General features: G+C 41.4%; 1 protein-coding gene across 1 annotated transcript; it reads right to left on the bottom strand.

Moving 5' to 3' along the window:
* Positions 1–83: 83 nt before the first annotated feature.
* Positions 84–26,413, bottom strand: LOC117303254 (nucleoporin NUP188 homolog). The gene is made up of 49 exons (XM_033787408.1): positions 26,349–26,413; positions 25,734–25,788; positions 25,075–25,148; positions 24,440–24,605; positions 24,231–24,275; positions 23,187–23,279; positions 22,479–22,601; positions 21,829–21,963; positions 21,605–21,687; positions 21,180–21,251; positions 20,815–20,857; positions 20,487–20,687; positions 19,965–20,054; positions 19,816–19,881; positions 19,243–19,356; positions 18,936–19,065; positions 18,574–18,639; positions 18,369–18,470; positions 17,844–17,964; positions 17,593–17,680; positions 17,194–17,270; positions 15,783–15,897; positions 15,305–15,437; positions 14,442–14,559; positions 13,812–13,934; positions 13,130–13,376; positions 12,813–12,902; positions 11,967–12,128; positions 11,353–11,415; positions 11,103–11,206; positions 10,533–10,602; positions 10,166–10,239; positions 9,723–9,798; positions 9,317–9,448; positions 8,693–8,770; positions 7,809–7,894; positions 7,036–7,184; positions 6,385–6,653; positions 5,825–5,959; positions 5,157–5,225; positions 4,216–4,326; positions 3,767–3,910; positions 3,342–3,557; positions 2,849–2,994; positions 2,600–2,678; positions 1,834–1,965; positions 1,408–1,505; positions 1,015–1,144; positions 84–677 (listed from the first exon to the last, which is right to left on the bottom strand). Exons 1-49 carry the CDS (start codon positions 26,375–26,377, stop codon positions 462–464), a joined length of 5,538 nt encoding a protein of 1,845 aa, XP_033643299.1. The 5' UTR covers positions 26,378–26,413; the 3' UTR covers positions 84–461.
* Between the last annotated feature and the right edge of the window lie 241 nt (positions 26,414–26,654).

Here is a 26,654-nt window from a genome sequence, read left to right as displayed (position 1 = left end):
AGAGCGCCGGCACTTTAATCCGGAGGTCGTTGGTTCAAATTCCACTCTAGTTAATTCTTTGTTCAACCCCAAAAATCAGTCCCATTATACAACTTACACAAGTTTTTACCATCTGGGCTTGTATTTTGTGTCTGGCGCAGGGCAGTGCAAGAGGCACGCATAGTACATGATACCCATATACCCATATATACGTACATCGTTGTTAGTCCGTTTCTATGGTGAAGCTCAATGGATTTAAATACTTGATGAAAAGAATGTATTCCAGGCTATATTTTCTTTTCTTAGTGCCCAGCAGGGCAATCTTTCTTGGCTCATACCCAAACACACTGCAACCATAAGTTCTGTTTCATCCCTATGATAGAATGGATGGATTCCAAGCTATATTTTACTTTGTTAGTGTCCAGCAGGCTACCCTTGATGGAATCCTGGCTATCATCTTTAACTGGTACTCCGTGGCAGCGCTACCGTAAGATCTGATGCATAAAATGCTGCACGACACGAAAAAACGCCTGCTCGGGGGCTTCAGAGAAAAGGGCGTGGCTCATTGACTTGGAGAGCACAGAGGAGGAGGCAGAGTATGACGGGGTGCGAAGCATACTGGAGGGACTGGCCGAACTCGGAGAGGTTGGGGCACCCCCTCGGCGGAAATGGCGCTGGAGACACTGAAGGAAAGTACCCTGCACAAGAAATGGAATAACCAGAATTTTTTAGTGAGCTTTGCATTCCGTCCAAAGGACAAGGCAAATTGTCTTGTCCAACATTACGAGAAAGCTACAATAAATAAAGAAAGAGGCTAAAATAAAAACATCCTTTTCGTCTGACAACTCACGCCCGTTATCTCCATGTGATTCCTTTTCCAAACAGTGGATTTAATTGGATCATGCACAAATGCACAAACCAGTACGTCTGATTAAAGTAATTCAATGTATACTTTCAGAGTTTTTGTTTTGGTTACCAATTTAACTCAATGAAATAGTCCAAGGGAATATAATCTAGACAAGATGCAAGACCTACCAGCTCGGTTCCCAGTTCTCGTTTGAGGAGCTGTCTGTCTCTGATCGGAAGCGATGGGTCCTTGAGGCAGCGTAGACCCTGTACCATCATCAACTCCACCGCCGTCTCAAGAACAAACATGATAACGGATCTGAAGGAAGTAACAAACACGATCATCCCATCAACAACTTTAAATTCTTTAAAGGTAGGGGTATCGATTTGAAGCAATATGAACAATCAGTGGTTTACATGTAGCAGTGGCAAGCAATTAACTAGCCAGTCGGACTAGTTTGATAAAATTCTGACAGGTCCTTGGGTTTTTCAACTGGATTTTTGGGGGCCAGTGGACTACTGTTAAGGGAGAAAGCTGCAATGTTTGTAGAATTATTTTTTGAGTGTACTAATGGAGCTTACCTGTCCATGCATCGATGTTGGATTGGGGCGGACGGCCCAGCGATGGCCAAGATACTGGGTGTGGATTCACCGACTGATAAAGTCCGATTGGAATCCAGCTGATGACCACAAGCAAACAAAACAAAAATTAAAAAAAAGGAAAAAACACATGTATAACAAAAATTGAAGGAAAAAAATTGATCAAAATCAAGAGATTTGGTTCTGACACTGGTCCCTAAACAAAGTTTCACGGTGCAGCCATTTGTGCAAATTTTCATTAGCATGTAAAACAGGAAAGAGATTGTTTGAAAAACAAAATTCTGAAAATTTGATGAAAATGCTGTATCATTTATATTATTTTGACTTGTGCCCCAAAACTTGCTAAGCAATATTAGCTACCTGATCGTTCTGGTCTAGCACCCAATGTTCAATTCCGTACACCATTACCTTATTCAGGAGTTGGACGCATGTATTAACACAGGACAGTAGCATTCCGAAGGAGGGTTGGATTTCCTGATCTAGAGCCGGGGTACTGAACCCTAGACTCAGGAGAACGGGGTACTCCAAAACATCAACGCTCTGAAAGAAAGAAGAAGAAAATCATAGATTAATGAACTAAATTAATCTGGCATTGGAGTTCATGACCAAGCAATTTAGAGCTTTGAATTCAAGTTCTGGTGATTAAGTCATCGGTGTGTGGGTTCGAATCCCAGTTGTGACACTTGTGTCCTTGAGAAAGACACTTCACTTCAAATGCTTCTGTTTACCCAGGGGTACAAATGGGTACCTCTGATGGTAGAGATTGATACTGCATTTGAAAAAGCATCCGAGCGCCACAGCAGGGCCCAATTTCATAGCGCTGCTTAACAGTAAGCAAATTTTCGTGCTTACTGTAGTAGATAAATTTGCTAAGGTGCAAGCGTATTTCACAGGTTAGCAGAAAAATTAGGCGGTATATTGCGCGTTTACCATGGATTTGCATTGTGACGTCATTTATTTTCGTGCGGTGAGCACCGGAAGGTTAGCATGCCTTTTCATGTGCTTATGGTTAGCAGCGCTATGAAATGGAAATCGCACAGTAAGCACAGAATCTGCCGCCAAGCAGAGCTATGAAATTGGGCCCAGTCTGGAGCTGTGAAAGAGAGTTGCGAAAGATAACAGGAATGTTATTGGCCCAATGCCGATAACTCATTGAGTTCCACTTAATACTCACTGGGTTGAGTAGAATGGTCAGCAGGTCAGGGCTAAAATGTCTCAGAGCAGCCAAACTGTGTCCGAGTATCACCAGCAATCTGTAATTCAGCACACACAAAAATAAATCAACTAATGGATGATTGATGTTTGAAAGGTCATCAATTGTGATCTAAAGGGTAATCTCTCATGTTTTAATTTTTGTTAAGCTCTTGAGTTGAAATAGCCTGTGAGAAACAATTTGTTTAGCGGTCGTTCTCCCAAACCTCACCTAGTTTGGATGTGTTGGACCTCTGGGGTGATCTTACTATCAGTAAGGTCCGTTGCTGTTACCTGCTGACGTAGTCTCAATGGAGTCACTCTCATCGTTAGAGCAGTCGGCTGCTGCTTACCAAGCTCAGAATTCTTGCTACTCTTCTAGGACAACAAAATAACGTCCCCCAACAAAGAAAAATGGTTAACAAGAAGGATTCAACAATTAGGTTGATTGCAGAGTTAACCTCATGCAGAGCTAACCTCAATGATGTCAAACAAAAACCAGATCAATCAAGTCACAATTGCAAAATAAGCCAAAAAAAAGCAAAAAATAGTACAGTGATGATGTCAATAATTACTTAAGATTTCAACACTTTTTCTTCTCTCATATCGGCTGCCGCCAAGCCGCCTTGACGAACCACATGGCCAAACCAAGCTGCCAATCCAACCATACGATAACGAAATAAAGAATTGAGCAAACAACTTTGAAATCCAAACTCTAGACTCACCTCCGAGAGATACTGAAGTAGTCTTGGTCTGATGAGTAGCGCCACACAGCAATGAGTGAGAGACGTCAGGGCAAACAGTAGAGCCTGAAGCTCCCATGTCTTCATATGACAGCCGAGGTCCTTAGCGAAGAGTGACAGACGGTAGATGAAGGCACTGGTAGTCTCCACCTCCATCAGGCAAGGTCTGCTCTGGTTGTATTGAACGGCATCTAGGCACTGGTGGGAAGAAGGGTAAGGAGGGGACGTCAGAAGGTGATGTGAACTGCAGGCTTTGCAATAACCCACGGCATGACAACAATTGCAGTGGTGCCCTGTGCTTTGTTCTATTGTGTAAAAGTCCCCTCAACATTGGGTATGCTTACCCTCTACAAAAACCCTTAAAATCATGAGAAAAAAATTGCTAAGATGTCACACCCGAGTCTCACCTTCATCATTCGCTCACGATGTACGCCGAAGAAGTCCAGGGCGTCTTGGAGGAAAGTATGCTTCAAAGTACCCAGCATGACAGTCATGACGGACACGGCTTGGCGATAGATGGACGGCCACGTCAACGAGTCTGTTTGCTCTGGCTGCTTAGAACAAATCAATCAAAACAAACCACTGTGAGTACTTTTGCTATCACTGAATATTTTTTTACTTATTTTTCTTAGCAATGATGCCGGACTATAATATTCAGAGTTTGATTTCAAAAAGCCCTTTAGCAAAAAAATCCTGCCAAGTACAGAAAACTATTGCTTAACAGATACAGGTTACCAGCCAAATAATATTAAGTTTACGTTGTTGTGACTGGTGCCCAACTCAAGTTTTGCTAAGTAAAACAATACCAAGTAGATTTTTTGCTTAACAGCTTTATGAAATTGACCACACTCCATACCTTGGATGAATTGTTCCACGTCAGACCAGCCTCTCCATTCTGTTGGTGAAGTTGAAGTAACGGCAGGCAAACCTGCTGAACGAGACCCCTGACCATGATTGACTCTGCTGCCTGTATGATGACAACAACAAAATCCCAAAGATTGTTAAAGGACAGCGAGAGCGAAACCTTTATAGCACTTAATGTGGATTGTACACGCTCTGTGATGCACTCTACGGTGAGTCCTGATAGCCACTACCTCCTGACTTCTTCGAGCAAAAGTTTGAGAGATTGCTTTTGAACATTGAAATGCATAAACTTGAACAAAAGTCAAATCAAAAATTGGAAAACAGATTCCAAATCTTGGCGGTGACTTCTTAAACATGGCGGGTGCCAGAGAAAGCGTGGTGGTGAGCCAATCCTTTTTTTGTCATGGTGCAAAACACTGCCTTACATTTATTTTATTTATTTTAATTCTTCGGACAAAAAAAAGCAAAACAATAAAACAGGCACAGGCCGTCCAGGGAAGGGCAAAAGTAAAAAAACTGTCATAAAAAAAGATGTGCTCTCCCAGACCTAGCTCATAAAAAAAAACACATTTATATACTATACATTAAACATTCTAAAATTGCAGTAAAAATTTAAACAAAATGATATGCTAAAAAAAGCATACCTTGTAGAACAACTGATGAGCACAGGTGCAATACAGCACTTTATAGACGATGTGACCTCTGACGTCACACGAAAACCATAACATGATTCGCGCGCATACCGCCAGGCAAAACCTTTGTGTTTTGGCAGCCAGCTAGAAAGTGTATGCAATCTTACCATGACTACGTGTCTTTTTGCCCGGCGAAACATGACGTATACAGTGTTTTTTCAACAGAGGGCGGTTTGAATGTAAACATAGGTCACATCGTCGATAAAAACTGATTGTTATTTTTCATCTAAGATCAACATACCTCAGGAATGCTTGCTAGGTCTAAGAGCAACAGAAGAACTGCTTCAGTGTAATGGATGCCTCTCTTAATCTGTAATCGTCATTAAACGGAAAAAGGAGAAAATAATGATATTCAGGTAGGGAGGGAAGCAAAATGATTACCTAGTGGTACCTAGGGATTGGTCTCAAGATTTATTGAGTATTTTTAGAGGAACTTGTTAAAGCCATTGGACACTTTCGGTAAACAGTATTGTCCAAAGGCCCACACTTCGTGTATCACAACTTATATATAAAATAACAAACCTGTGAAAATTTAGGCTCAATCGGTCGTCGGAGTCGGGAGAAAATAACGGGGAAAACCCACCCTTGTTTCCGCACGTTTTGCTGTGTCATGACATGTGTTTTCTCGAAAAGTAAAGCATTTCATGGAATAATATTTCAAGAAAAGTCTTTCACCATTACCTTCTGTAAAAGTTATTTGTAAATCTGTGAACTTTTTGTTTGTTTTCTGTGCCGAAAGTGTATAATGGATTTAAGCAATGTTATCTGCTTCAGCTTTATGAAACTAGAAAACAAGAAATAGGGTAAGGACTTCACAAATGAGACAGAGAGTGTACAGTTATTAACCTCATAGTGTAGTGCTGCCTGGGTGAAGGGAAGCAATTAATGGCCAACCGTTCCCAAACATACCTGTATGCAAGACTGTAAGGTGGTTAGCAGAAGACTCAAGATGCCGTGCTGTCTGACGAGTGGGAGCCAGACATCAGTCCTTGACTTCTCACCAACGAGTAATTCATCCAGGAGATAAGCAGCAACTGTTGGCATCTGGTCGGGGTCATCCAAATTAATCAAGTTATCAAAGAGATCAATGAATTGATCAGCTCAACTAAAATCGACTTATCTGACATAATAAAATATATCAACTAAATTTTCAAGAAACATTCTTTCAACAAACTTCTTCCCTTTATATCACTCTACATAATCAATATTCCATTTATCAATCTGAAATCAGTCGATCAACAACTAAATTACATAACCTTTCAATCGACCGATGGACTGATTTTACTTTATTTGCTTCGTTTGCTTATCTTTTCAGATTGTCATCAATAGAGAACAGAATTTGGCGTGATGGGCAAGTCAGCAATCCAGAAAGAAATACTGATCAATTAGTCAATCTATCTATCTTTTTTTAACCAAGGTCAACCTTGGTGAACGGCAGAAAATTGCAGCGAAGACCGAACCAAACTCACCGAATATTTAGAAGCATGCTGGGCACCAGTGAAGTCTTTCTCTCTCATATCCATTCCATTGGCCGTTCCCCGGGTTCCCATCAGCCTCTCCTGGCCGTTGTGGGAAGCGTCGGATGCCGCCCCAGACCCCTGAACAGCGCCCTCGTCGGAATCCCTCACGAGTCCGGCGTGGTTTGCGTTCTTCGGTGGGTTCAGGTAGAACATGCTGCTTTGTTGTAGCGCAAGAGATGTTATCGCTAGCAGGGACTCCATCGTTTCTACTTGAAGAGCTAAATAAACAAACAAATAAACAATTAAACAAACAACACAAATCCACAAGCAAAGAAGGAAGTTAGTTGGTATCGCACACGTCAAATTCATAGAGCTGCTTAAGCAGAAAATACTTCTGAAAAATTTTAGGATCAGCAAAAATATTTGCAGGATACCAGTCTCGAACCATACATAAGACATGGTAGTTTGGCTGGTAACCTTGTTCTGGTGAGCATAATTTTGCTGTGCTTAGCTACTTTTTCTGCTAAGCAGCTCTATGAAATTGAACCCTCAGCAGCCGAGATACGATGCTTTTACAGGAGGCCTCTTTTGCGCAAGATACTTGAAACAACAGCGCAAAAATTATTAATCGCAAATTAAATTAAAAATCTTGTTGAATACCTTGTTTGCTGGTGCGATGTTTGAGGAGCGTGGTGAGTGCAGCCATGATGGACGTCGCAGCGTGGCTGAGACCGGGGGAGTCGGAGTTCGTTATTCTCTTCAGCACGGTTACCAGCGTGTTGACGTGCTTCCATTGGCTGGTCTGGGTTCTGGCACAGGAATGATAGTCAAAACTTGTGTCAACCAGGGCCCAATTTCATAGAGCTGCTAAGCACAAAAATTTGCTTAGTATGAAATTTCTGCCTCGATAAAAACAGGATTACCAACAAAATTTCCACATGTTTTTCAAGATTCAGCAAACATCAGCTGAATACCAGTAACAAGCAATATGCAACAAATGGAAATTTTGTTGGTAATCCTGTTTTTATCAAGGAAGAAATTTCATGCTATGCAAATTTTTCTGCTAAGCAGCTCTATGAAATTGGGCCCAGAGTCGACAATTCTTGGAAGATCTTATTGGAACCCCCCTTACTCCGCCCCCTTAAGGTGAAAATTCATGCCGTGGATTGTAATACATACTGGACCACTGGCCAGACTTCAGTTATTTAAAGGAAGAGTTTACTTTTGGTAATTGTCACAAAGACCAGTATTCTCACATGGTGTATGCCGACATATGCATTAAATAATGAACCTGTAAAACTTTTGGCTATGTATAGTGAATAAGTTCACTTTTCTGAGAGTCATTGGCTTCACAACCAAAATTAATAAATCAAATGAAAATTAATAAATGAAATCCTTTAGAAGCATGATTTAGAAATAGTCGGTGACCTTACCTCGACCAGTGGGTCAGCAGTGACATGTAGAGATTGGACAGCAACGAGCAAGCTTTCTGGTTCAGCACAGAGTCAAACAGACACGACTGAAATCAAAATCAAATAAAAACTCTACTCAGCACTCCTTAGTCACAAAGCTCCAAAGCTCCTTAGAAGCAAAAACTAATGCTTAGCGCAAACCGCTATGCAGGGAGCCAGCTACAAGCAATATATTTCATGAACTGTCCAATGGTTACCAGCCAGCGTTCTCCCTTCTTATCACAAGTCCGCTGGTCAAATGCCAGTTAAAGGCAGTGGACACTATTGATAATTACTCAAAATAATTATCATCATAAAACCTTTCTTGATTACGAGTAATGGGGAGAGGTTGATGGTATATAACCTTGTGAGAAACAGCTCCCTCTGAAGTGCCATAGTTTTCGAGAAAGAAGTAATTTTCTACGAATTTGATTTCGAGACCTCAGATTTAGAACTTGAGGTCTCGAAATCAACCCTTTAAACGCACACAACTTCGTGTGACAAGGGTGTTTTCTTCTTTCATTATTATCTCGCAACTTTGATGACCGATTGAGCTCAAATTTTCACAGGTTAGTTATTTTATGCATATGTTGAGATACACCAACTGTGAAGGCTAGTCTTTGACAATTACCAATAGTGTCCACTGCCTTTAAAACACCCAAGAACCAGTCAAACTTCACAGTCAGTGTTCTAGCTGGCGAAGTATGGACAAGATAAAAAGCTATCGATATAAACCACAAGGGAAACTGAGCGCTGGCACGTTCATCTGAAGGTCTTTGGTTTGAATCCCACTCTAATAAATTCTTTGTTCAACCCCAAAAATTAGTTAAAAAGCTGACGGACCAGTAAAATGACATCCAACTTACCTGAGAGTCGATGCAGGCGGCAATGTCACTCAGAATAGCTGATTGAACTTTGACATCCGACATCTCGATGGCCTTTCCCTGAGGGTCAGAGTTCAAACAGATTAGGTTAAGAGCAAGAAGTCTTTAGTACATACTAATACTGCTCTAGAATTGCAAAGGTCGTGGGTTCGAATCCCACCCAAGTAATATGCCTGTGATTTTGTGCACAGGACTCGGCTAAGTACTGAGTATACAGTGCTAACACACATCGGTGTATATGGGTAAAAAAACAAAATGAAAATACTAATATATCGTTGCCTCAGTGCAAAAATGTATCAAAACGATCCTCCAAAAGTATTTTGACACATACATCTTGTGTGTGTACAGGCTTTTTTAAGCAAGATATAATTTGACAATTATACAAATATGGAAAGGTTTGCGGTAACACCATGTAATGACTATCTCTAATGAGTTGGGGTGGTTCTGAAAAGAACCGTTGGTTTCCGTTGAGTTGAAACCAACGGTTCTTTTTAGAACCACCCCAACTCATTAGAGATAGTCATTACATGGTGTTTTCGCAAACCTTTCCATTTTGCAATTCCACCATGCAAAGTTTCAAATCCTACTTAATTATACAAATCTTACATTTGTGGAGGTAGTGACTAGGAGTAGAGTCCGCCAGGCCTGGACTAGAACCAAGAGTTCATGCTCTCTGATCAGATACTCCTCTAGGTCAGTCAGGTGACCAGCTTCAGACTCCAGCAGACCTCGGATACACTGAAGGGGAAATAAAACAACGATAAGAGTCAAAGTCTGTCCAGAGCCAATACGGATCCGAAACGCTGATGTTTATATTCGATTCCATCTCCTCAGCTCTTGCCTGTACCCATTCCTTACTTGGTGGAGAGAAGTAATTGTGATTAAGTGCCTTGCTAACGGACACAAGTATCTTGACTGATCAGGCCAGGATTCAAACCCATATTTTACTGAAAGCGAGTCCTATGCCATTGAATGCTCAACAGCTTGGTTAAATGTATGGTTGGAAACTCACCCCCGACCAGTACGTGTAGCGACCCTCTTGCTTCAACTTCTTCAATATAACCTTCAGACCTTCTTCAAGATTTTCACTGTGAGGGAAACAAGGAACTTTGGTTTAAGCCACATAATATTGCATAAAACCCCAAGGTATTAAAACACAAATACTATACACATTACTGAGGCACTATTATAGCAGGTGTGAGAGTCACTGCTGACAAAAAAAAAGTCTGAAACTAAGATTCAGATCTTAGGAGGTGTATTAAAATAATGGCATGTTCTTTTGATAACCCCTCGAGTAATGGATTCGAAGGAGCTTTTGGCAACAGTTCCACAGTACTAGAGAAGTACTTTAAGAGCATGACTTATTTTAGTTTGAGAATAATACAGAATTTGTTATTTAACAGGCAGCCTTTGAACAGTCTGAATCCAGATATAAGTGTCAGATATTGTACTCACCTGGATACATGATAGCACTCCAAAGTCAAGATTTTGAAGGCGTAGGCACAAATCTTGATGTTGGTGCTCATACTCTGAACAAATAAAAGAGGGGGTAAACTAATCATACTTCAATTAAAGCCATTGGACACTTTCGGTAAACAGTATTGTCCAAGGCCCACACTTCGTGTATCACAACTTATATATAAAATAACAAACCTGTGAAAATTTAGGCTCAATCAGTCATCGGAGTCGGGAGAAAATAACGGGAAAACCCACCCTTGTTTCCGCACGTTTCGCCGTGTCATGACATGACATGTGTTTATTTGTTTTGAGTTCTTTGCAGAAGATTTCAGATAATTATTATGTTCTTCAAATATATACATACCTGTGTACTGCCCTCTATAGGTGGCAGGTCTTTGAACAATGGAGCGGTGACATCAACCCAGAACTTTGGCCTGTAAATAGAGAGTGTGGAAAAAAGAAGAAAAAAAATCAGATCCAATCAAAGCACAACAATCTCACGAGCTAATCCAGTTCTATCCAGTTCTATCCAGTTCTGTCCAGTTCTGTCCAGTTAATCTAGTACCATCCAGTCATTTTCTGTTCTCTCCAGTTCTATACCGTTCTCAACAGTTGCCACATCTTAATTTGGGATTTTTGATTGGCTAAGAGTAAGAGTTTCATGCAAATTTTAGGGATGGTGTTAGAAGGTGGGGGTGGGTGTAACCAATCTAACAAAGAAATTTTTGATTTTTTTTTTTTTTACAATTATCAGAATTCACAATATAGACAACCATATATAATATAAACATTGGTGGCTGTCTTAACAGTTGAAAACAAAAATTAAACTGGTCCACTTGTATTTTGTTGTGTCAGTGAAAATATCACCTATCCAGTTCTATCTAGATTTATTGAGTTCAATCTAGATTTATCCATTTCTATCTTGTATTATCACCTTGCTCGTAGTACAGACAGCGCCGACTCTCTGCAGTCCTCCCATAATGCCTGAAGGAATCCCAGAGCAGCGCAGTGTAGATCTGGTGGACAATGAGTTGTACCCTAATGGGCAAGAAAACCAGCCAAACAAAAAACAAATACTTTTAACTCTGATTGGAGTTTTTAATTTGGTTTTAAATCACTAATAAAAGATTACAATTTTGATTTATATTGATATGACCAATTTTAATGTTGTCAAGGGGCCTTACCTGCTTGACTTCTTCAATGGCGTCCAGTACAGCATGAAGACAACTCACCTCACCAATCTCAAACTGAAACAATGGAGGCAAATAGTAGTCATTACTTATTGCAGAGGGTATTAGGAGGTCACCGGTTGTCCGCTACAGATGGCAGCTAATGGCACCCATGTTGTAATTTGTTTACGACAGTTTGCGAAGTTATGAACGATAGATCTATTTCTTGAAACACCTTATGTTTACAACATGCTACGGTGCATTCAACAGCCACTGCCAGACACACTGGGCCAATTTCTTTTCTTAGCGATAAGTGTAACTGGATTCTTTTTACGGTAACTGTATTAGAAATGGGACTCCAGGCTTTATGTTCCACTCGAGGGATGAAAAAACTATTGGTCAAGTATCTTGCTCCAAGACTCGAACCCAACTCTGCTGATTAGAAACGCCAGAGCTCAAGTCCGGAGCGCTTGACCACTCGGCCGTGACACGCCACAAAAGGGAACCAAAAAAAAAAGGCGGAAAATGATAACTTTTTATTTCCTCTGAACTTGGACAGTCTCTAGATAGCTGGTGAATATAAACAAGATTCCAAAGCCAGCATTATGTGGAAAGAAACCTTACGGTACCTTAGGGGTAGACGATGGGAGGGCGGAGCTACCGCCCACCTTTCCCTCCTCAACCTGACCTGGTTTGACCTTCTGTAAGTTCAGGAATAACTCGCTGAGTCCTGGCTGGGTTTCCACGGCAACAGTCAGCAACTCCAAGATGCCGACCTTTAACCTTTCATCCTGTGAACCATTCAAGTTTAGGCGAATTTAGTTTTGATGATTTGTTGTCCTCTTCCGGGGAATTACAATAATTCAAAATATTCCTGGTCGGTGCAAAAACGTATCTCCAAAATAAACACTTAAGTCACGCTCAAGTTTGAAATTGTCAAAATGTATCTTGCTTAAAAAACCTCAGATTTACACACAAAACAAATACAGGCCAAGATAAACAATTTTCACACAAAGCATTTTTGTGCCAGATACAACATTTTTGTATGGAGGTGCCAGGAGGGGGAGGTGCCAGGAGGGGGAGGTGCCAGGAGGGGGAGGTGCCAGGAGGGGGAGGTGCCAGGAGGGGGAGGTGCCAGGAGGGGGAGGTGCCAGGAGGGGGAGGTGCCAGGAGGGGGAGGTGCCAGGAGGGGGAGGTGCCAGGAGGGGGAGGTGCCAGGAGGGGGAGGTGCCAGGAGGGGGAGGTGCCAGGAGGGGGAGGTGCCAGGAGGGGGAGGTGCCAGGAGGGGGAGGTGCCAGGAGGGGGAGGTGCCAGGAGGGGGAGGTGCCAGGAGGGGGAGGTGCCAGGAGGGGGAGGTGCCAGGAGGGGGAGGTGCCAGGAGGGGGAGGTGCCAGGAGGGGGAGGTGCCAGGAGGGGGAGGTGCCAGGAGGGGGAGGTGCCAGGAGGGGGAGGTGCCAGGAGGGGGAGGAGCTTACCTCTGAATGAGCCTGAAGGCGAGACAGATAGATATCTCTAATGGCTGCTGCTTGACTCCCCAGACAACCAAATATTGACATTGGAGCCACCTTGGAAAGTAAAAAAAAAACGCATTTGTGTTATTCTTATTATAGAAGTCGTTGTTTACTATAATTTTTAACTGTTTCTTTTTACCTTTTTAAATTGATTTTGACTGTTTACTGATACTGTTTCTTACAAGTGCACAGTGTGCTGAGATAATTGTATGTGGTGCACTTATTAACAATAAATGATTAGATTAGATTTGATTAGATCAGATTTGATTAGATTAGATTACCATGGCGACTCGTTTCAGAAGCAGCGTTGCCAGCGTCGGCAGCTTTGGGTCGTGTCGATGGTAGATGTACCCTGCGATCAGACCAATGAGATGAGGCTGATGGGGTAGCCCGGTGGTGTGAGAGGTCAGGGCTTGCTCCAGGGGGCAAGGAGGTAGGTCTCGAGGCTTCAGGAGGAGAAGACGGTTCAAGATGGACAGAGAGAGCTTGATGAGCTGGGAGAGCCTCTCGGCCGGGCCGTCAAAGTTACTGGAGAAGAAATAATTACAAAATAAAATTTGCTTATTGAGTTCGAATGAAGTCTGCGTCGTCATGTTTGAAGCTTGGCATGGTGTGGAGAGTAGACAGTAATTACGACTACAAAATTTTGGGTACAACCAATTTTAAACATTCTGGGAAGGTTGTGTTGAATATCTTTAAAAAGAACCGTTTGTTGACAACTCAACGTTTCGATCAGAAGGCTCTGAGCGTCTTCAGCATACTGATCGAAACGTTGAGTTGTCAACCAGCGCTTCTGACTGGAACACTAGAACAATGACAATGACAAAATAGGGTTACCACCAACATAAGTGCTGGATAGCTCAGTTGCGCCGGATTATTAAATGGGCGTCGTTGCTTCAAATCCCACTCTAGTAAATTTGTCTTTGTTCAACCACAAATAAATGTTTGAAAGTGTGAACTCACCTTCCTTGATCGATGATTCTTTGTTCCAGGGTGTCGATACCGGATGCGACGATATACAGCAACGCCTCCCCGGCCGACGTGAACAGGAATCCATGCAAGCAGGTCTCTCGCACCGAGACAGCGCTGACCAATCAAAAACGGAGTCAGGAATTCAAATGTTAGTGCTTAATATTTCATACATTAACCTAAGGCCTTGAAATAGTTCATGGCACCCACCTGTGGTGCCCTGTGCTTTGCTGTGGTGCCCTTTGCAAAGTTCCAATACAAGTATCATTGTCCTCATATTAAGTGCCCCTTACCAGAGGGAAATTGCTCTGCCCCCCCCCCCTCAAGGCCTGTACCCCTCTCCTTAGCATAGGGAATCTTGAGTCTGCGAAATATTTCTGGACCATCAATCAAACAGTTTTCTCTGTGGCTAGTTTCTTCGGATTCAAGTAAGAAATGACTGGATACCAGTCACAGCAAGGTAACTGTACGGTATTCTGGGTGGTAACCTATTTTTTTGCTTAGCAAAGGTTTTTTGTCCTAAGCAAGTTTTTGTGCTTACGGCTTTATGAAATTGGGTCCTGAAGCCCTGCTGGGAAGTTTTAAACTTTGTCTGTGATCATCAGACCATAACAAAAACCTCACCTCTTAGTGACGTCTTTGCCCGGCCGAGGTGATTCAGCTTTGATGACGGTGGATGATTGCTTACCAATGACTGGCAGAACATGAAGTGCTACGTGAAATATATCCAAACTGCACTGACCTGAAGACAAAAAGACAAGACAACCAAGAACTATCTAAAGCAGAGGTACAACAACTGAAACGAGCTTACTTTTAGTTATGTACAATACTCAAGTACAAATTTCTTGTTTGGTTGTACACTAGTGTAATATTTTAAAGTACTAATAATAATAATAATAATAATAATAATAATAATAATTAACCATTCTTATATAGCGCATAACACATAGAAATCAAACATGTCCCTAAGCGCTCTTGAGAAAACACAACAGAATACAAAGACAAGATGTACTGGGTAACAAACAAAATGGATGAATTAAATGTTAAATAAGTGCGTCTTTAAAGCAGTCTGAAACTTAATATAATAAGTATTGTATGTTTTTAGTGGTTAGAGCATCAGACTCAAGCTCTGCTGATCAGCAGAGTGTGGGTTCGAGTCCCAGTCGTGAGACTTGTGTCTTTAAGCAAGACACTTGACCATGATTGCTTCGTAAAGTTGGAGAGGTAGTGCTTTCTGCTCTACCAGCCAGGCTTCTGAAAAAAAAACCAAGCCTACATCCGTATGGACTGTAAAGGGGGTAACCCTGTTTCAGCCCTAGGAGTAGGTGGCAACGGACCCTGGAAAAATAGTTGATTGTAGCCCACGCCTTGTTGTGGTCTTCAGGGCTCGTGGGTCTCGAGACTTGCATACAAAAAATAATAATAAAAAATTCATCTTGTATTCAAGAAGATGTTTAGAATTGATTTTAAAACAATAGGTAACTTACCGACTTTCTCTCTGTCATCAAAGCGCGCGTATCTCCAGTTGTGGAACGCGGCGAACACCTCCCTCTGTATGAAGACGACGCACGCAAGGAGATCTTGCGAGGTCGCTGTGTTTACCTCCGATGTGCAGAGTCCCTGCAGAATGCGAGACAAGTTAAAAATTTGAATAAGGCATCTGGACCTTATCTTTGCTAAGCAGGAATTTTGCAAAGCAATATTTGTGCTGAAATAGCTCTATGAACTTAGGCCCTGATTGTGGCTGTTAAGCCCTGTTCTTACTTCCTGTGATTGGAATGCGATACAAATTTTGACGTCACATGACTGTTTTTGCAGCAAACGTTTCGCAGGTGTTGAGCACATTTCAACTGATGCGAATTATTCGTTGCGAATTTGTGATGTCAAAATTTGTTTTGCATTCGCATTCTCGTTATGAATCGGGTTTCAATACAGTTGAGTATTTTTGATTGTTTTTTTGCCAACCTTCAGGAGTGTCATGACGAGGCGTAGGAATTCTAAAGTGACTGGGTATTCTCCAGTCGGCTGCTCTTGGCCTGTGAGTAGCTTGCCGTACTCTGCTGGGTAGATGCCTTCACCACTGCAATGAAAATAACAACAAGTATGCAAAATAGTTTAGATGTGTCAATGGAAAAAAACCACTGAAGCAACTGTGGGTCAAGAACACAAGTGTCATGATAGAGGTTCAAGAACACAAGTGTCATGATAGAGGTTCAAGAACACAAGTGTCATGATAGAGGTTCAAGAACACAAGTGTCATGATAGAGGTTCAAGAACACAAGTGTCATGATAGAGGTTCAAGAACACAAGTGTCATGATAGAGGTTCAAGAACACAAGTGTCATGATAGAGGTTCAAGAACACAAGTGTCATGATAGAGGTTCAAGAACACAAGTGTCATGATAGAGGTTCAAGAACACAAGTGTCATGATAGAGGTTCAAGAACACAAGTGTCATGATAGAGGTTCAAGAACACAAGTGTCATGATAGAGGTTCAAGAACACAAGTGTCATGATAGAGGTTCAAGAACACAAGTGTCATGATAGAGGTTCAAGAACACAAGTGTCATGATAGAGGTTCAAGAACACAAGTGTCATGATAGAGGTTCAAGAACACAAGTGTCATGATAGAGGTTCAAGAACACAAGTGTCATGATAGAGGTTCAAGAACACAAGTGTCATGATAGAGGTTCAAGAACACAAGTGTCATGATAGAGGTTCAAGAACACAAGTGTCATGATAGAGGTTCAAGAACACAAGTGTCATGATAGAGGTTCAAGAACACAAGTGTCATGATAGAGGTTCAAGAACACAAGTGTCATGATAGAGGTTCAAAAATCTGAAGATTCATCTATAGACCCTTATCATGCTGTCTCCATCTTGGTCTTGTTTCTCGTATCGAATAACAATAATGAATGCTAATAAAAACTTTGCTAATAAGATATCAGACTATTTTGTTCTTCCAGTCCGGTTTGGTTACATTGATATCAATGGGAGAAATTCAAGATGGCTGCACCGTGATAAAGGTCTATTAGAACTCAAGTCTGACAATATTGACCCATTTCACCTGACGTCATCATCAAAAAAATCTTGAATGCGCCATACTGGTGGGCAATTTCACTGTACGTTTTTATTTGTAACTCTATGATGTGCGTTATGCAGTGAAAGTGCACGTTTTAGGCAACGCGGCATTAAGACACGTAAACCTAACTTGCCCACCAACATGATGAGCGCGTATCAGTCGCCGCGTGTGACGCGCATGCAAGGGGTCAATAGTAGACTGCTTGGCCACGAAAAACCTCATCTCATGTTCTGATGTATGTATGAGATGGCCTGCACTCATTGCCAGTCTCTTTCTTGCTGTAAATTTGTATTTACCTGATTGCAACGGAGACGTCACTGTAGACATTTCCAGTGTGCGGAAGGAACCCTATCTTCTGTATTCTCTGCCACACCTAGAGAAGAACAAGACAAAAGGTGAAGTGAGCTCTACATGTATGTCTTTGTTTCATTCTTAAAGACAGTGGACACTATTAGTAATTGTCAAAGACCATTGAGGTCTCGAAATCAAATTCGTGGAAAATTGCTCCTTTCTCAAAAACTACGTCACTTCAGAGAGAGCTGGTTCTCACAATTTGTTATACTATCAACAGCTCCCCTTTACTCGTTACCAAATGAGGTTTAATGCTGATAATTATTTTGAGTAATTACCAATAGTGTCCACTGCCTTTAAAATGCATATATCTAACTGACATGAGCCTGTGGATTTTGAAATACCTGCTTGGGATGGTGGGCTGCCATGACTGTGATGCATTTGATGCAGGCTGCCAACAGACTGAGAGGCGGTTGTGTTAACGTACACAGACTGAAAGAAAAAAAGTAACACAATGTTATTGCCACAATTCAAAATGTTTCCTTTTTTCTCCATCAAAAGACTTTGCAAGTGCGTATTTAAAACTGTTGCTATAGTTAGGGGTGAAATAAGAGTGAAAATACAAACAATCATATATCTGAACATAGAATCATACCTTGAAATCAATGGATAAAGGCAGTCTGTGATTGGCCGAAGCTTGGATGCCAGTGACCAATCAGCTTCCAGTATTTGGGTCACAAGGTTTATGATGGCTTCAGCTTGGCCGACTTGGACGGCTGCGGAAGTAAAAAGTCATAAAAACCCAATCACAATTACGACAGAGGTTGTCCTGAGTGGTTTCTTTCCTTGCCTTTCACCTCTGTGGACCCCGGTTCGAATCCCACCTGAGAACCAGAGCCTTGCATGTAGATTGAGTTTTCAGTCCCTACCCGATTGCGTGAGTTGGGCTTTTCTTTCCAAATCTAAAACATTTCTTCTTGTTTCTTATGTATCACGTTGTCAACACTAATTGTGCTGTTGGGTGTGTAATAAATTAATAAATTTCAACAAGCCTGCAAGTTGTCACTTTTGGTAGCCAATCAGCAACGATGTTCAGTGCTTCCCAACCGGGGAAAAGAGGGTTTGTTGTTTGTTACGGAGTGCTCGCTGCCCAAGGTATCAAGGCTGTAATACCACTAACCTGAAGGGATATTCCCTTGTCGTATTCGGACTAGGAGCCAGTCTATGAGGCAATGAAACAACTCCCATCCGCTGAAATCAGAATCCCAGCGAATCAGTTCACCTAAAGTTGATCAGCGACAAACAGAAACAAAACAAAGATAATTTGAGCACATGACAAAAAGGGTTTCTTTAGGGTCATGTTTTGTTCGGACTTGAAGACTTACCGCGTTCTTGCTGTACTTGACATCCAAGAGTACCAGCTTGTATGATGAAACCGGCGCAGTGATCACCTTCAAAAAAGAAAAACAACAAAAACATTTTTTTTATTATTCTTTTTTTTAAATGTTCGTTTCAAATGGAATAATTTCTTACTAATTTCTGTAAAATACAACAAAGTCATAGAACATGCAAATCGTTATTTGATTTGAAGACAGCTGCTCATTGACCAATCCTGTGCACCATGCGCACATAGATTTGCGTTGCCTTTGTTTCATCATCATTTTACCTATAAGATGGGGGCTTGATGATGTTAATGCATGCAGTCCAAAAAATAAAACAACCATTGGAAACAAAAAAAGTAACTCACCTGCCGGCAGGACTACCTTGTCCCGCACCAGCTCAAACACTCCTCTCTTATTGGTACTCCGAAGATCACCTGATCTGTTGTTGTCCAATGGCTCGGTGAACGTAGGAAGACGATCAACATACATTAGCACCTTATGAATAAACAACACAATATTTGCATAAATTTGCAAGACTGATGTTACACTTGCGAGGTTTCAGACAAACTACTTTATTCCATATATTTCACCCTCCAGCCAGAGGAGTTTATTGATAGAGTTGCGACATTTCAAAAACAACAAATTGGACAAGCAAATTTTATCCCTTCCTACCTGTCTGCTGCCCTCGCTTGCCAGCTGAGTGAGAAGCTTTAGGAGCGGATTAAAATCCAAGGGGAAGCTGTTGGTTGACGACTGAAGGAGGGAGAATATACCGCCATCAATGTCCTGAAACATAAATCAGAAGATTAAAATGGTGAGTTGACGACTTCCGGAGAAAACTTACTACCCAGAAAAGTAAGTTTTTCCCTCAAAACACTATGATTTGTAAGGATTTGAATTCAGTTCGGGAAGAGCTTTCCAACGGTGTCCAACACTAAGGGTTCAAAAACTAATGGAAAATTTTCACTGTTGTAAATTTTACTTACGGTGAAAACTTACCACCCCAAAAACGTAAGATTGTACTTTTTTTCTCACAACACTTTTATAGTTTTTATATTTGAATTCAGTTCTGGAAGAGCTTTCCATTGGTATCCAACACTTGGGGTCCGACAATTACTGGAAAAAGTTACACTCTTGAAAACGTAGATAAACTTGATTTAGCAGCGACCTTTTCACAGACTTCTTTTAAGAAGGGACCCAGTTGCCAAGTCTTGACATGCAATGATTCTTAAAAACTCCACTTACGCTTTCCCAGAACTCTTGACAAAGCTGGGGTTGCCTGAGGAGCTGGCAGGCTAGCTCTATCAAATCCTGAAGGAAGAAAGAAGAAAATATGTGAGATACAACATTATCACAAAGTTGAGAAACCACATTTTACGCAGAGCTGTACTGACCTGTCGACCACCCAAGGTGTCTTCACAGAATAGAGTCAGGACTATCGTTAGAAGGGTGTACACAACAACATGGCACAGTAAGGTGATCACCTGTACACAAAAACAATCCATTCATAAAAGTACATTGAGTTAAAATGTTTGGGCAAAAACAGTAAGTTGAGTTACGATCTTTTCGCAAAAAAAGTTGTTCTTCATAATCTAACAAGGTAATATCTTTTTTATTTTTTATTGAATGGATGCATAAAACATAAGCAGTGAGATACAACATTGTAGGGCTAAACAATAATAACCTATCCAAGTTCAAATCTTGTTCACGAAGGAAATCAAGGAGATATTAATAACATAATAGGGGCAGGTTGTCCATAATCGGGGTGATTGTCAAATTTGTTCATAAGAACATAGAAATACTTTTTTCAAGGAACTTCCTGCAGAATCGGGGAGAGTTAGCAGCTCTGCCAATTTTCTGTTTGGGGGTTGAAAACAAGAGCCAAAGAAGATAATTTTGAAAGGTTGACGCCTTACCGAGTTCTGCTGGCTGGGTAACCCGTCGAGCTGAGCGGCCATGTAGCGAAACACCTGCAGGTGAACAGCCTGCTGTCCTAGCTTGCGTACCAGCGCCATGTCGCGATCCGGCCACAGGGTGCCGTTCAGTGCCAACCAGGCCAAAAGGACCGGCCCGTGGGCTGGCTGGCCACCGAGGCTTTGGAATATCGACGTTAGCTCCTGCAAGACAACCAAGGGACGGTTATTTGGGGTCTAGGGCCTTAGCCCATTTTCATAAGGCCTGTAAGCATAAAAACTTACTTATCAGAAATTTTGTATAACAAATAAATTTGCAGGAGTTACTCACCCCAGTAAGCTTTTTATTTGAGGTCAGAGTGTGCACTGGTGCGCTGTAAAACAATCAGGAAGAAATGTTACACAATTACAAACAATAACCCTCCTACTATTGGTACCAATTTCCAGGGAGTTGTGGACCAAACATTTACTGAGTATAATTTGAGCTACCTCTATCAACATTTCAGAGTGAATACAGTAGAGGAGAAATAGCTAAAGCAGGGGCTGAAACGACTAAACCCGCTCACACTTTACATCTTTCATCAAATTTTTAAGACCTCTAATAACTAAATTTAGTAGGTTTTTCCAGCAATCATAGTTATAGCCATAGCCGAAGACGTTGATTCGGATACGGCTTTACTGTGGTGGAAAACATACCTTCCCTTTTCAGGCATTGTCATTAGCATGTAGAGATTCATGCACTCGATCAGTAGCATACCACACAAGAACCTGTTAAAACATCAAAACAATTATCGTTTTATTATCGGTTAAATATCAATATCGTTAGATATCAAAAGCATTTAAATAGCAAATTTTCAGACCAAATCTTTGGACATAAATTTGGCCACTGCTTCATCTTCTTTCAAAAAAATTGGAAGGGCTAAATAATAAAAAAATCCTGAAATGAGAAAACATTCTGAGACATCATGTGCCTATAACTGATATACCTGTCCAAGTTTTCAGGGTCAACTCTTGGACTCCTGGTGACTCGAGACTCGTAAGAAGTTTGTGACTCAAGCCCAGGACTGAGACACACCTCAATACTCAAAAGTATTACTCAGTACTCATTACTCACTACTCACCCAATCCGTGCTGTGAGATGATGAGCTAGGTCCTCTGCATCTAGAAGATAGCGATACGGTTGCCTCGTCCCAAAACCTTGTTTCTAAAAAATTGAAATAATTTTGACCTCACATAAATAATCATGAGACTGAACAAGACGAGCCTGGTCCCCGTCTGTGGCCTTGTGATGTTTCTCATAAAATTATATAAATATAAAAAAATGTGAGAGTTCAGTGGTACTTACTTGAAAGAGTTGTGCGAGAGGTAGGAGATACTGAGTGGGGTCGTCTTGATCGCGGACATACAGCAGGATGATCTCAAGAAGCTCACATTGTTCCCTCAGACCCTGCAGACACCATCTGATGCTGTGCCTCTCACTCTGTAATTCAAATGAACCAATGACAGAGCAGAATACATTACTTCTCACCAATCACAAGTGTCATTTTTTGAGGGTGGTATATGTGGGCTGGAGGCCTTGAACAAACTTGAATAAAGTAATTTGTAGGAATTTCGGCACTCTAACTGGAACATCTCTTGTTTTTGATTTGCTACTTTTTCTTTTGTCGAGGGACGAAATTTGTTCCTGGGAAAAAGTAGGAATATTTGATCCAGTACGAGGGCTGACATACAAGTAGACATTTCAGGCAACTTAATTACAACTTCCCTGATTTTTTCATCCGGAAGTGTGCTCACCAATGGTCACTCAAAAGTATAACTATTGTTGTCACAAAATGATACATAACATAAGATGGGGCAAAAACTTCTCAACCGGCAAACAAATTGCGTTAAAGGAAATTTAAATTGAATTTCACAGTTTTTAAAACTGTTTATATGGTTAAAACGGCTAACCATACCAACCCTAGTAAGCACGGATTTATCTTGGTTTGGACTTACCATTAGAGGACCCCTCTTGTGACGGGTGGGTACCGGGGAATTAAAACTGGTCTCATACTGCTTCAAAAGTCTCTCGTATACTTTCTTTTCCTCCAGCTTCGAGACACACCCCAAATACTGCTCCTAAAAATAGCAAAAACAAAGTACATATCAGTGTTTGAAAAACCGTTTCAACACTTTCATTTTGAGTTGGTAGTGGTTATAGCCAGTATGCTGCCCTAGATGTTAGTGAGCAGTCACATCACACTTTATAACAATAATGTAATAGGCCTACTATAGAGTCTTATAAAGTGACTCAAGGCACTCGAACAGGCAGAAAAACTCTAAGACAGGTTCACACACTACCTATCTTTATGGAAAGGTTTGCGGTAACACCATGTAATGACTATCTCTTAATGAGTTGGGGTGGTTCTGAAAAGAACCGTTGGTTTCAACTTGACGTTTCGATCAGTATGCTCTGATCATCTTCTGGAGAAAGCTATTCTTGGTGCGTAGAACTACGCGCACTACCAATCTTAGCACACAGGACCGACGGCTTGACGTCCCATATGAAGGACAAAGCAATAATGGTAAAGTGTCATGCTTTTAAAGGACACAAGTGCCACGACCGGGAACACCAGAGCGTGAGCTCGATGCTCTTAACCGCTCGACCACAACATGCCAGTTGGTCCGCAGAGGTCTTGAGTAGGAGATTATTGGGGTCCTTACCTGGTAAGGGTGGTCCACATCTGTATGGAAACTGAAAAGGTGTTTGATGCAATGGAGAAGCATCATGCGTTCCGTGTGGTAGTACTCCCATACCTGCAACCAAATATACAAACCAAAATGGTAAATTCAAATAAGAAAAATATGGATTTTTTTTAAGTATTAACACTGTTATTATAACTGTTGGTTTTTAGAATATTTTTTACAAGAGATCGCTTAACATTACAAGGCCACACATGGCCACTTCAAGACGAGGGTTAAACTTAACTGATTTGGGCTATTGACCCAAACTGCCACCAGGTACACAGTGCCACCTGCTCCTGGGGCTGAAACAGTGTTACCCCCTTTACAGTCCATAAGGATGTAGGTATGGGTATCATCCACTAGGAGCCTGGCTGGTAGAGCAGAATGCACTAGGAGAGGGCTACTGCCACCAGGGGCACGTTGCCACCTACTCCTGGGGCTGAAACAGTGTTACCCCCTTTACAGTCCATAAGGATGTAGGTATGGGTATCATCCACTAGGAGCCTGGCTGGTAGAGCAGAATGCACTAGGAGAGGGCTACTGCCACCAGGGGCACGTTGCCACCTACTCCTGGGGCTGAAACAGTGTTACCCCCTTTACAGTCCATAAGGATGTAGGTATGGGTATCATTCACTAGGAGCCTGGCTGGTAGAGCAGAATGCACTAGGAGAGGGCTACTGCCACCAGGGGCACGTTGCCACCTCATCCTGGGGCTGAAACAGGGTTACCCCCTGTACACCCCATAAGGATGTAGGCATGGGTATCATCCACTAGGAGCCTGGCTGGTAGAGCAGAATGCACTACCTTCCCAATAATTATATCTGGTGTTGTACTTCAAGAACTAAGTGAGCTTTTTATTGCCATTAACTTTACGAGCTATAACTAAACGTATACCTTCCCTTTACTGTGTGAAGGAACCACAATGGCATATTTTATCTATCATTCAAAACCAACGGTGGATAATATTAATTGGTTACACAGTAGGAGGGTTAACAAATCATTTCTTGAACTGAGGATTCTTACCTTTTGGAGTAACGCCTGAACACTTCGCTCATCTTTCAGAATTGACTACAAAAAGAAATACAAATCTTCAGGTTGGTGGTTCTTTCTTATATGTTGTAAGAATAAAATAATAACAATATACTTGCAAATTATTTTAGGAGAAACAACGTTCTTGCACCGACATGGCGATATGACCTACGACCCTCTAAATGACCTATGACCTCTCTTACCTGCAGCTGTGCACCTGTTCCTCGGAAGGCACTCAGGATGTACGCTTCAAATAGTTCCTTGCACTGCACCGCATCCAGATCAAGAAACTGGCTGAGTTGCAGAAGGAATCGGCGCTCCAGACGACCAACATTCTTATCAGCCGTCAGCTTCTTCTCTGCCTCCTCACTAGAAGATTTTAGAAACAGGTGGATGTCTGAATTTTGTGTTCCTTTAACCTCAACTTCCTAGGCCTTTTTTGCCTACAGGTGACCCCAATGCTCCAACATCATTCTCTCATGTGTCACTTCACCCAAGCATGCTTGGACTTTGCTAAGATTGGAATGCCTGTCCTGATGATTTTAATCATGAAGTATCAGGCCTGCTTAGATGTAATGTATTCCAGGCCTGAGCAACTAGTGAAAACCACAACTCAAAGTTGAAACTTTATGCTTGTCGCGACTATTTTTCAGTAGCTATTGTGGCACAGTAAACAGGGTAGCTGAAAAGTGGTAGTCTTGACAGGACATAAAAAACATTAGTTAAGACTTTGACACTAGTCACAAATTTGTATAATTCATGTACAAACAGGCACTTGTTTTTATTATTTTTTGAAAACACCAACACCCCTCTCGATCAACCCTTCTCTTATCTTTACCTGTGTGGCTTGTAGAACAGCAAGCCATCCAGCAGTAGTGGCTTGTGGTTTGTTAGCTCCTCTGCGATCAGAGTCTGTGCATACATGTAATACAAAGCAAGAACAAAATGAGGACTGGTACAATTTGAAGCAAGCAAAGGTAGAGAAGGGGTCAGGACAATGTTAGGGTTGGGGTAGGGTAGGGTTGGGGTAGGGTAGGGTTGGGGTAGGGTAGGGTTTTTGGAAAGGTACGGTTTGTGTAGGGTAGTGGTAGAGTATGGGTAATAGGGTGCAGGGCTCGTAGCTTACAGGCATGCAACTGCCCGTTAAACAAAAAAGAGGAACATTTTCGAAGGCACAACGCAAGTGCGGAGCGAGGCAGCCGAAACGCCACGGGACACGAGACCCACAATGGTACCCTAGAAAATGTTGAGGTTTATTATGCTCTTAGGTGCATTGTTAGCATGTACTAGGCTTATTTTACATTATTGTAGTTATACAATTTGTTTTCGTTCTTTTTTGCGCCGAAGAGTTGCGTGCCTGAGCTTAACATTTCTCCTGGACATTTCTACTAGGGAAGGGTCTAGGTAGGGTAGGTGTTGGGTAAATCAACAAAAGATAAAACAGATAGAACCGGGTCATCAAGGAGGTTATTAGTTACTCAAGGTGACCAAACTTACCCGTGCTGTTATGGCTGACCGACCAGTGATGGTCTGTAACACCTCATGATTGCATCTATGCAACAACAAAAACGGAAAAGGAAAATAATATTTGAAAAAGCTTGTCATTCTAAGAAATCAGTTATTCTCACCAAATTGTATTTTATAATCACAAAGAAAAAGTTTTTATTTCAAATGTTCAGTTCATTTATGCTAAGAAAAAGAAAATACAAAAGAAAGATACAAATTATTACTTGGCTGGAGTTGGAGCAAACATTGCATTTGATTCATTCTTGAAAAAGAAACAAGAAAGGCTTTATGATAATAATTATTTTGAGGGTAGACCAATCAATAGTGTCCACTGCCTTTAAGCATTAAGTAACAATTCATTCACTCAGCAGTACTCATCCACAACACAATTAGATTACCATATCGTAACTGGTGAAGGGAAAATAAAGGCGTCTTTGTAACGTGAAGTTTTTAACTTCCACAAAGTGTTGCAAATAAACAATATGAATTCGGGATTACTGCTGGTTTCAGAAAACCGTACATGTATTTTCCCCAACAAGTATGAAACTGAACATAAATAACCTAATTACTAATGATTTTTCACGATAAAAGGACAAATTTACAGACCTCCAAACGTGTGTTGTGCCCGGCGCCATTTTGTGAATTTGAAATGCACCATGGGAAAAAAAAGAATGAAATTGTTCCAAATGCGAATAGTGGTTCAAATTACGAATTCCGCGCGCACTCAATATAGCCCAATTATAAATTTACGTCCCCGTCGCATGCACTAGATAAAAAAACAACCACAAAACACCCTTGTTCTGAGAGATAAAAACAAAACTTAATTTGTTTGTACAGATCATAAAAATTAAAAGAAAAAGTGGCAGAAACATCATCCTGTCGTTTAGGTCGAGCGCCCTCTATTTATCAAAA

The sequence above is a fragment of the Asterias rubens genome, chromosome 19 (assembly GCF_902459465.1).
Source record: "Asterias rubens chromosome 19, eAstRub1.3, whole genome shotgun sequence".
Lineage (NCBI taxonomy): Eukaryota > Metazoa > Echinodermata > Asteroidea > Forcipulatida > Asteriidae > Asterias > Asterias rubens.
The sequence above is the reverse complement of the archived record's forward strand: the minus strand, read 5'-3'. Positions and strand labels throughout refer to the sequence as shown.